The sequence below is a fragment of the Staurois parvus genome, unplaced genomic scaffold, assembly GCF_062004578.1.
Source record: "Staurois parvus isolate SC_StPar_1 unplaced genomic scaffold, SC_StPar_1.0 ptg000551l, whole genome shotgun sequence".
NCBI classification, from domain to species: Eukaryota; Metazoa; Chordata; class Amphibia; order Anura; family Ranidae; genus Staurois; species Staurois parvus.
The window spans coordinates 750,189-762,840 of NW_028318347.1; the positions used below are offsets into that span (position 1 = coordinate 750,189).

The 12,652-nt window shown below is 42.6% G+C and overlaps 1 protein-coding gene across 1 annotated transcript in view; it reads right to left on the reverse strand.

Moving 5' to 3' along the window:
• The window catches only part of LOC149451033 (uncharacterized), a 132,864-nt gene that overhangs the window by 36,094 nt on the left and 84,118 nt on the right, over positions 1-12,652 (reverse strand). Inside the window, 1 exon segment of the mRNA XM_089691117.1 lies at positions 8,950-10,302. Coding sequence (XP_089547243.1) covers positions 8,950-10,302 — 1,353 coding nt within the window.

Consider the following 12,652-nt stretch of genomic DNA (forward strand, 5'->3'; position numbering starts at 1 on the left):
ATATAGAATGGAATTTATGCAGCTTTTACGTCGCTGTTACTTTCTGACTGCCGATCACATTTCTTGAGGCAGTAAAATGCCCGGACCTTACAAACATCCCCAAATGTCCCCTTTATGGGAAGGATACATCCCAAGGTATGTGCTGAGAGGCATGTTGTGTCCATGGAACATTTACAGTTATTGCCATAAGTTATTGGAAAATGAAAAACAAAATCTCTTTTTACACCAAGTTGTCAATTAATGAGCTATTTCTGGCACACGCCATGGGGAGATGTGGAATTACACCCCAAAACACATTCTGCTACTTCTCCCCAGTATGAGGACACCACAAGTGACAGACTTTCTGGCAGCCTTGCCACATACAGGTCCCAAAATCCAATGACCACCTTAAGGAGGCTTAGGCAACCATCTTAGAGTGCCAGGATAGGGGGGGTGGTAAAATATGAACCTGCAGCCACTTGCTGGGGATTTGGATTTTTAACAATGCTGCAGACGTGTTATTTCCCCCCACACTCCCCACCGCTATACGGCCGGGAGTGTGAGGACTTTAGTAAATCCGAATGTCGGCTGTCATGTGGAAGTGATACAAGTGGCTGTGAAGCCGCCTATCATTCCCACCATTAAGATGTGCCCCTCCCCCTGACACCATGTGGGACAGCAGAGCCTGGTGCTGCCATGGTGGGTGTCACTGGGAAGGACAGAGGGAGCTCAGCGGACCTCCTATACACAGACCAGGACATGACATGTACATTGGGGTGCCTACATAGGAACACAGTGATCCCCACACACGTTACATATCAGCGCACACGCCGGAGGGAGAGCAATGATTGGAGCACCAGTGCTCCTGTGTAACTCTATACTGATGACCTGGAGGGGCTATTAAAGCGTTCCAAGTGCACACAGTGTTACGGCTTGACATGTTGGGAATCCCATTTCCTCGGCACAACCTCATCTTTTATATTTCACCAGAAAATAGGTCATGAATTGCATTTATGTGCTCAGAAATAAACGTTACTATATTGTTCCTGAAATGTTGCCTTTCATAAACTGTTGTGCTAATATCATGTAACATAGAAAATGACAACTCCCAACATTGTATTATATAGGGTGTCTGCTATCAAAGAATACATCAGATTTGGGGTTCAGTGATCTTCAGGAATAAAATGATTTTTAAAAAGTGTAAACAAAAATAATAAATGTCCCCAGGACTCCATGGACCCCTTCATTCCACGCCGTCTCCAGGAACCGGGAAACCACAGAGAAGCCAAGTGTCCCCCGACTTCCTCTTCAGGCTGGGATGTCACTCTGGTCGGACGCCACCTACAGGGGAAGAAGCAGACTGCACCGGCCTACATCTGCTCTATGCTTTGTCTGATCAGGATGGCGGCCATTTCTCCCTGAACACAGAGCGCCCTAAACACGAGGTAAACGTGGTGCAGCATTGAGCCCCGTCCAGCTGTAGTGTAGACTTTGACAGGCTGCAGGCAGCGGGGCTGGACACTGTACCTGTGCCTACCAGGTGTATTATAATGCTAGCATTGCACCCACAGGGGCCGGACCCCCCATGTACAAGGGGCCTAAGAGATACCATCAGCTTGTGTCCCATTCCACCAGACTCCTAGAACTGGAAGAGGACATTTTTGGGGGGGTGTTGTAGAAGAACCCAGACCACGGTATTGTGCGGTGAAAATATCACCCAACTTTATTCATCATATACATGTGACACTTTAACAACAGAAGGAAAGAGATAGATTGTTTACATTTCAAGGATCTATTTATACCATTTATATCATCTATTATAAGAAACTGATTAACATATGACACGCCCCTCATTAATACCAGCCCCACCCACTTATGTAACCATCAATCACACTACACATTGTACATATCTCTGCACACACCAGAGGGAGAGGAATAACTCTAGGGCCATCATTCATGGTTCACTATATAAACTGATGACCTGTAAAGGCTTTTAAAGCGTCCCCTATGGACAATATTTGGTACTGAAGTTTGTCACTATTTCACAAGCACATGACATTTTAAAGCTTGACATGTTTGGTATCTATATACTTGATGCCAACCTCATCTTTCATTTTTCTTCAAATTGGGTCATATATTGTGTTTTTCTGAACTGGAATTATTGTTAGTGTTTTTTTACTGAAAATATGCATTTCATAGACAGCTGCGCTCATATTGTGTGCCAAAAATTTTAACCACCACCATTTTATTCTCCAGGGTCTCTGCTTTCAGAAAATAAAACACAATATTTAGGGGCTTTAAATAATCTTCTGTTCTAACAGTGTGAATGTAATCATGTGCATAAACAAGCAAAATCAACTGGCAGCGAAAGACACAACAGCAACAATGTATACAATTATCATCAAATCTATAGTAGCAACTAATGGCCTAAGAAGCAAAGCCACCATATTACTCAACCAAGTTCCAGCTAAACCCACCCAAGAAAATGGATCCCACTTCCCCCCACCCAGGTGACTGTTGGAACTCCTTTACCTTGTGTAGATATCCCCTTCTGAGATCCTCATGATCTAATATAAATGGACAACACTCTCTGACACCAGTTTGTAGACTCCGCCTTGATCTTCCGAGAGATAGTCAGCCGCCATGTAGTTCTGTGACACCACCTTAGGTGATGGAGCCACTTCTGCTGTCAGCTCTGCTATACCATCAATGGTGTCATTGGTTATCTGATCCATGACTCCAGTACACCGGTTCATCTTACTTATCTTAGATTACTTAGATTCCCCATCCCGTCTATGAAGGGCTCACTGCATAAAACATCTCCACTCCAGAGAAAATGTTCCTTCTCACTGGAAGCCCAGGGGAGTATTGGGAGAAATTGAGGCTTTCCCTTACAGATATGGGGGAGGGGCAACATAACCTAAAGTACAGCTATGGGTGGAATTGAAAGGAAGACATTTTAGGGCGCTCCTTCCACACAAGAAGCAATGTATATGAAGGACTAGGAATCCATTGGACAAATGGGGATTAAACATTCTGCAATACATTGAGACACCATGAAATGTTACTGGCCTCTGATTGGCTTTCCTATTGTTAGTGAAGTGAGACTCCCCTTGTCGGTGTCAATAATGGAAAGAAACCATGTGAAATGTTTCCCCCAAATCCAAAAAGGTGACCCCCTTGGGTAGGTAGCCATCCTACTATTCCTAAAAACTAAAAAACTAGTAGTTGGAAGTCAATATAAAGCACTTTATACTGTTTTTAATTGATTATATATATATGTACGTATTTTTTCTTTTTTCTATTTTTTGTATATGCATTTTGTAATAAATTTTGGATTAAACCTTATTGTTAAAAGTAAATGTGACCAACTTCCCTGTTGCCAATTACATGCACAGTCTATATAGCCGACGTATACAGGGTTGTTAAACAGTGGATATAACAGTTACATGTTTTCACACAAACAACATCACAATTAGCAACATTGTCTCAATTTGATCAATACAGCTGTCCGTAATGATAGCTATAAAGGTTTGGCCCCAAAAAGATGGCTGCGACCATACATACTTCAAGAAAATGGCGCCAAGCTATTATAAAAGAAGTCCAGGCAAGGTGAGTGTCCTATCACATCCCCCGGAAGAAGCCACGTGACCCTGTGGTGTAACGCGTTGGGGAGGGGCTTTGACGTCACCACAGCAACCCAACTTCAGTAACGGCGGGTATAGACAGTGTGTGTAGACACACGGAGGAAGCCTGTCACATCCGCATTTAGCGGTTTTATCTATTACAAAGCGCATTGAAATGATTGACATGTGAGGGCATATAGAGGGCATTAAATAAATCTTTTTATTAAAATGATAAGGCACCAAATATCTCTTCTTTCTTCCACTATACTAACGAGGAGAAAAATAGGGAGATGGAGCCACATCCAGCATCAGAAGGAAGCAGAGATCATCATGTCCATACAAGCACATTAGAAGTGACCAATCCAGGAAAACCCAGGGGAGGTCCAAAGGATCTCATCAATACAAACCTCTTAAAAGCTGTGTCAGCCCAGCAATAGGCTAACAAGAAGGTGAGCCCATAAAAGGGTCAATATTCAAGCAAGGATTTATTTCTACAGATCCTTATATACAGCAATTACTATTGTGGACACGAATAGAATACTCCGCTATTATTCATAGACTTTGGACACCATTTCATTTTTACATTCTTTTTCATCTTTTCATTTTCAAAATTTTGTGATTATATTTCATTTATATTTTTTATTTTTATTTATTTGTTTATTATTATTTTTTATATATTTTTCTATTATTCATATTTATTATTCATTTCTTATTTAAAAACAAAAATTCACACATATATATCCAGAAAATCTTTTTGCTGTACTTTATAAGGATTTCTCTTATTTTTTCATATGTGAATTATTCATGATAAAATCCAGCCAGTGTTTATTAATAACAATCTAATATATCATTTATATAGATATACCTTATTGTAAGGGCGCGGCCCTATCTATTAACTTACATTTTATCATCCTACTATTCCTGATAGGAGTTTGTAGTCCCTGCTACTACAGGAAACATGCGGGCGATCATTTATACCTTTTACAGCAGGACAGTAAATATCAGAACACAATTCAAACATCAGACCAACAGCAGGAAGTCTGCTAACTGAATGTGTAATGCAGTCTGTCATTAGCATTCCCAGAGTTCCCTCTGCAACATAGTTGTATCAGCTGTTGGTCCTGTTTGTAGATCTGTTATTTTCCCACCTTCTGTAACAGGGTGACAACCCTGATCATTCTGCAGGAACATTACACAGCAGCGTTGTCACCCTGTACAGGGAAGTCTTAGATAGATTATAAGTAAGACACACAACAAGTAAAGCCCAACTTCAGCTAACGCTTCTACAGCAGTTACAGCAACAGGTTCTCTATAAGGTCCAACCCCCCATATGAATGACAACTGACAGTTGTGAGCACCCCCAGCAGTGTTATAGGATTTGCCCCGACCCCTCCAACTGCCATTTTTCCCAAAAGACTTGGCCTTCTACAGGAAGTACAAAAAAAAACAATCTACTGGGAGGGACAACAAAAAAATAAAACAATAGGAGACTCGGAAAAGCAAAAACCTGCTCTGCTAATGACAGATTTCATTATTAATGTCATTATTGATTTTGCCCATAGTTACACTTTGGTGCCAACGTTGTAATATTTCCAGGGAGAAGAAGTTTTCTTTACAAACTTTCCACCAAAAAGAGATGTGTGCACTCAGAGTGATTATTGTGAACCCCAATCAGAGGAATGTCAGTCCCCCGGAAGAAGTGGTAGGAATATGACCGCACACTCAGCACTTTGTAAGTTCAGATCTCTGGCAGTTGTATTGTGTGATTAGTCTATGGAGAGGAGTAATAGCTGGAAAGAGAAAACATGGAACAAGGATTTCTGATCTTCACCTGATGGAATCCCATTTGGCAGAACCACATGGAACACAAGTGGCCAGCTGGGCTTACGTTTTACTGCTGAATACATCCCCTAAATCAGCAGTAACTCAGTATTGGAAGGCCTGCATCAGCTTGGGATGTTGTTTTCTCACTGAGCAGAGACTTCTTTCTAGCTGGTGTCACAGACACAGACCTGCCTGAAAGGTTGTCACCCATGAGATGATATCCTACAACCTCACAAACACCCCCTTTCCTCTCTATGATCACAATCTCATCACCTTCACACTTCACTTTCATCCACATTAGACTCACTTGCTCCTCTAACAACATGAAGCATCAGGTCCCGACCATTACAACCTTGGCAGACTGACAACACCAGAGATCTTAAACGACATAGTCGTGTGCTGGAGCGAATGTGGCGTAAAACCAAATCTCACCAAGCATTCACCCGATATAAATCAGCTTTCTTAACATATAATTCCTCCCTCCATGCTACCAGACAAGCCTACTTTGTCACTCTCATCAATACCTTGTCATCCAGTCCTCGTCGTCTCTTCTCTACTTCTAACTCTCAACTTTCTCAACCTCCACCCAGTACCTCACTCACTGCTCACGAGATTGCAAATCACTTCAAAAACAAGATTCATGTAATTCGTAGGGGCATCTCCACTGCACAGACATCCATCCCACTTAGCATACCTTATACTAAACCTCCCTCAACACTTTCCTCTTTTGACCTTGCTACTACCAAAGAGGTCAACTAAGGTTTCTCAGAAGCCCGTCTCACTACCTGCCCCCTGGATCCTGTCCCCTCACAACTACTACAGTCACCTTCTTCTTCCATCCTATGCTCCCTCACTCACATCTTCAATCTTTCCCTCTCTACTGGTGCCTTCCCCTCCCCTCTAAAGCATGCGCACATCACTCCCATACTTAAAAAGCCCTCCCTGGACACCACCAACCTGAACAACTTAAGACCCATCTCCTTGCTGCCATTTACCTCTAAACTATTAGAACTCTTAGTCTACAATCGCCTGAGCTCCCATCTCACTGACAACAAACTTCTCGACCCTTTACAGTCTGGCATTCCCTCACTACACTCCACTGAAACTACCCTACTAAAACTCACTAATGATCTACTAACTGCTAAAACCAATGGCCACTACTCCATACTCATCCCAACCAATGGCCACTACTACATACTCATCCCAACCAATGGCCACTACTCCATACTCATCCCAACCAATGGCCACTACTCCGTACTCATCCTAACCAATGGCCACTACTCCATACTCATCCCAACCAATGGCCACTACTGCATACTCATCCAAAACAATGGCCACTACTCCGTACTCATCCCAACCAATGGCCACTGCTCCTTATTCTTACTACATGACCTCTCTGCAGCTTTTGATACGGTTGACCATCCCCTCCTCCTCAAAAAACTCCACTCTCTTGGCCTCCAAGACTCTGCCATCTCCTGGTTCTCCTCCTACCTATCACAGAGCTCATTCAGCGTTACCTTTAACTCTGCCTCCTCCTCTTCACTCCCTCTTTCTGTAGGGGTCCCTCCAGGTTCTTTCCTTGGACCCCTACTCTTCTCCATCTACACCTCCTCCCTTGGTTACTTGATAAACTCTCATGGCTTTAAGTACCATCTCTATCCTGATTACACACAAATCTATCTTTCTACCCCTCACCTCACCCCTTCAGTCTCCTCCACACCTCACCCCTTCAGTCTCCTTTCGCATTACTACCCTACTAAGTGACATATCGGCATGGATGTCACTCCACTTCCTCAAACTCAATCTTTCCAAAACTTAGCTCTTAGTATTGCCCCCAGCCCAACCATCAGTCCCTCCCCTCATGCCAGGGTGCTAGGTTTAATCCTAGACTCCCATCTGTCATTTCAGCCCCAAATCCAATCACTGTCCAAATCTTGTAGACTTCACCTCCGCAACAGCTCCAAGATATGGCCGTTCTTAACCGCGGAAACCACTAAGCAACTTATTCACTCCCTTGTTATATCTCGCCTTGACTATTGTAACTCCCTCCTCATTGGCCGACCTCATTGCAGGCTATCCCTTCATCAGTCTATCATGAATGCTGCTGATATCATCCACCTTACAAACCATTCTGTATCAGCCATCCCTATCTGCCAATCCCTCCACTGGCCTCCACTCAGTGTCCTACACCCCTCTCTGCCAATCCCTTCACTGGCCTCCACTCAGTGTCCTCCACCCCTCTCTGTCAATCCCTCCACTGGCCTCCACTCAGTGTCCTTCACCCCTCTCTGCCAATCCCTTCACTGGCTTCCCATTGCCCAATGGAGAAAATTCAAAACACTAACAATAACATATAAAGCCATTTATAATTCTGCCCCAAATTACATCACCGATCTTGTCTCCAAATATCACCCAAACCATACTCTCCGCTCCTCGCACGACCTCCTGCTCTCTAGCTCCCTTGTCTCCTCCTCCCATGCTCATCTCCAGAGCTTCCCCCATCCTCTGGAACTCTCTACCCCAATTTATCAGACTATTGCCTACACTGCTCACTCTTAGGTGATGTCTAAAAACCTCTCTTCAGGGAAGCCTATCCTGCCCTCAGCTAATAATGGAATCTTCTACTCTTTCAACCAGTCCATCCCCCACAGTTACTACCTTTTGTACCACTAGCCCCTCCCTCCTAGATTGTAAGCTCCTATCCCTCTTGTATTAAACTGTATGGTTACTGTATTGTCTCCCATTATATTGTAAAGCGCTGAGCAAACTGTTGGCGCCATATAAATCCTATATAATAACAATAATAATAATATCAATGAGAGATGAAATGTGGAAAGAAGGCATTGATAATGGGAGAGGAGATGGAACAGGTAATGGGAGGAGTGGACAAGGTGGGCTTAGCTGGAGAACTCAAGCCTGGCTGATGATGTATCAATAGTCAGAAGAACCTGGAATGGACTCTCCCACTGAGGCTTCAGAGACTTGGTAAGATGACAATAGACCCCATCCTAGTCTCTGGTACTGAGGCAGTGTTGGTCACCTCAGGATCCAGAAATGAAGAAAATGCTTGGAAACACAACTCAGTTGGAGAATCATGAAAATGCATTGCATGTTCATTCAAAGCTCCATAAAAAAGATAAAGATGAGAATCATGAGGGAAGCTGTTCAGTTTTTAATGCTTATCTTAAAACAAATTGTCAAAAGATAAAATATTCAAATCCCTTCTAGTTGTGTATTGATGGACATAAGCACTAAACTCAGTTCATCCAATCATTACATTCCAGTTTGTGCAGATTTTAGTTTGTTTCTCTTAGAGTAGCATTTTATCTTTTCTCTTCTTCTCTAGCTTGTGGGATGACATTGGGGATGTGAAACTAACTTGTGACACCTGAAACTTCTTTAATATCTCTTTTCGTCCAGTATTTAATCTATGCTGAGATTTGTGAATCCTCCGGTGATAGATTAGACCAGCATTAACTGAAAAAGTTTTGTCACATTGAGAGCATTAAAATGGCTTCTCTCCAGTGTGACTCCTCTGGTGTGCGATAAGATATGACTTCCGTGTAAAAGCTTTATCACATTCAGAACACTGATATGACTTCTCTCCAGTGTGAATCCTCTGGTGTCTGATAAGATGTGATTTCTGTATAAAAGCTTTAGAACATTCAGAACACTGATATGACTTCTCTCCAGTGTGAATCCTCTGGTGTGTGATAAGATGTGACTTCAGAGTAAAAGCTTTATCACATTCAGAACACTGATATGACTTCTCTCCAGTGTGACTCCTCTGGTGTGCGATAAGATATGACTTCCGTGTAAAAGCTTTATCACATTCAGAACACTGATATGACTTCTCTCCAGTGTGAATCCTCTGGTGTCTGATAAGATGTGATTTCTGTATAAAAGCTTTAGAACATTCAGAACACTGATATGACTTCTCTCCAGTGTGAATCCTCTGGTGTGTAATAAGATGTGACTTCAGAGTAAAAGCTTTATCACATTCAGAACACTGATATGACTTCTCTCCAGTGTGACTCCTCTGGTGTGCGATAAGATATGACTTCCGTGTAAAAGCTTTATCACATTCAGAACACTGATATGACTTCTCTCCAGTGTGAATCCTCTGGTGTGTGATAAGATGTGACTTCACTGTAAAAGCTTTATCACATTCAGAACACTGATATGGCTTCTCTCCAGTGTGAATCCTCTGGTGTCTGATAAGATGTGACTTCACTGTAAAAGCTTTATCACATTCAGAACACTGATATGGCTTCTCTCCAATGTGACTCCTCTGGTGTGTGAGAAGACATGACTTCTGAGTAAAAGCTTTATCACATTCAGAACACTGATATGACTTCTCTCCAGTGTGACTCCTCTGGTGTGTGATAAGATGTGACTTCACTGTAAAAGCTTTATCACATTCAGAACACTGATATGACCTTTGTCCAGTGTGAAGCCTCTGGTGTGTGATAAGACTTGACTTCTGTGTAAAAGCTTTATCACATTCAGAACACTGATATGGCTTCTGTCCAGTGTGAATCCTCTGGTGTCTATTAAGATATGACTTCACTGGAAAAGCTTTATCACATTCATAACACTGATATGGCTTCTCTCCAGTGTGAATCCTCTTGTGTTTAATAAGATCTGACTTCCGTGTAAAAGCTTTATCACATTCATAACACTGATATGGCTTCTCTCCAGTGTGAACTCTTTGGTGTATTATAAGGTATGTCTTGCGTGTAAAAGTTTTGCCACATTCAGAACAATGATATCGCTTATCTCCCTTGCAAGCCTTCTGATGTGTGGTACATTTTCTCTCCATTGTAAAATCTACAAACAAGTAGTTTGAAATGACTCCTCTTATGTATACTGGGGTTGGACTTTATTGTAAAGCCATTGTCACTTCCAGAACACTGAAATTACTTTTCTCCTGCTGCATCAATGTGGAAGAGGATCCAAACCATGACTTTTAGAACACAGATATGACTTGTATCCCGTGTGAATCCTCCAGTGAACTGCAGTAAAGACTTTCAGTCAATTAAGACATCCATGTGTTTTATTTTCCATGTGACTCAGCTGTATTCATGAAGACAAAAAAGTCCCAAAAACCTGGTTCATCAATCTACCTGTAGAGAAAGAAAAAAGACAGAATTCTATATAAAAGGGCTACATAAAGTTGCTTTCTATTTTTAATGTTCATTACTAAATATATCTTATGAATAGAAAGAATATGTACAGCATTATCTACAGTATTTTTTAATCAAATAGATTTTATTAATAAAGTTTATAAGTGCGCACAGTATTCCCAACATTCAGCCCAGACAATGGAGTCATACATTCTCACGTATAGGCAGTTGTGGCACTGTTACAGATCATACAGAACAATAACTTGCTTTGTCTATGGTGTCACTTTTACCTTTTATAAATAAATGAACAGAGAAAAGAAGAAACAACCTAGAACAATTCAGCTGTACACAGCAAGTAACTCCCCCCAGTACATACATAGATAGCTGACACCGATCAATGAGGCCTGTGTCTCCAGGATCATACCCCAAGTATGGGTCTCCAATGTAGTTACCATTCAGTAGGATACAACTGGCCGTTCTCCTCCTATGGGGCTAAAAGAGATAAGATTTTAAAAGCCTATGAAGAACTAACCAGGAGTGAACAAGGAGTATCCAGCCAGTTCTGCCAGACATACATCTCCTGGGGGAATTACAATGTTGGAGAGTTTGTTTTTCACATGTTAATGTGGAGTTCACCTGCTCAAGTCACTGTTGTCTGCTGGGAGTTTGAGATGATAGCCAAGATCGTAATATTTTTTATGGTCAATAAACAGCAGCCTCACTATTGCTATATGATTTGTAATAGGAGGAGGTGTAAATAATTCCTCCTCTATTGACACCAAGAGGCACACCTGAGGAATATTGAATACCAACATTATAATACTGGTCATATCGTTCCACTTTTTGAATATCTCCAAAACACGTATCAAATCCCTGACATCACCGCTACAAGTGGGGTCAAAGGGGAAATCCCTCCTGTCCTAGCTGAACAATTGGGCTGGGGTCCTGAAAGCTCTATGCAAAAGAAATGACTGAGTTTCTGTGAAGAGGACAGAGATGAGAGGTATGGAGGTCACAATCATCTCCCACCACTTTCTCTTATTTCCTCTGACTGTTTCCCATTTTTTTCTATAAGTCTTCGGTAAGAGTCAAAAGACTGGAATAAATAGATGAGAGATCATGCCTTTCCCACTGGTGCCATCTGAAGCCCATTAACAAGTGTGAGAGTGATGTGAAATCTGTATCTGATGGAAGTAGCAACCGATGGATGGGATCTAATGTGTCTACTAAGTCCCACCTGGTAAGATGTTGAAGTTGGGCAGCTATAAAATAAAGTCTAACATTTGGTATTGCTAGGCCTCCTTGGTCTTCACCATACTGTAGAGTAGTGAGTTTGATTCTAGCTGACGGCTTCTTCTAAATGAGTTCCCCAAACTGGGAGTCTATACTGGAGAACCACTTACGAGGTGTCCACATGGGAGAATTGTGGAGTATATAGAGGAATTGTGGGGTCCATATCTTCTCTTGTTCATAGATGTTATTGGAAAGAGATAATAGTTTTACAAGGAGCTCATAATGTGATTGCAGGACTCAACAACAGTGTCAGGGAAGATCGCTGCAGCGCACGAATCTGCGCATGCGCAGGATCCTGACAAGGCATACAGGAAGGCGGGCACTAGGACCCAGGCGCACCTGTCACCAATGACGGCAGTGGGCAGGCACTAGGACCCAGGCGTGCCTATCGGTGACGGGCGGGCTATTTAAACGGGCCACTGCAGGATCCAAATTGCCGTATGGTCTTATTCCTTTGCCTGTGATTCCTGACTCTGAGTTGTTTCCTGTTGCCGAACCTAGCCTGCTCCTGACTACCATTGACCTTCTCCTGCCCTGACCCCTGTCTTGTCTCTGGATATTCTTCTGTCTGCTCCTGGTCATTCTGACCTCCTGTTGCTGAACCTGGCCTGTGACCCGACTATGCTTCTGCCTGCTGCTCTGGTCTGCTCTGCCTTTTGGGACACCAAACCTCTGACTCCGCTACCTGCCACATGGATCCATCTGCATCCTGCTCTGATCTGCTCTGCCTTTTCACATCGGGCTCACTACTAAATTACGTGACACTAGAAGTCTCCTCTACCGCAGCTGGGCATACCTTGGGGC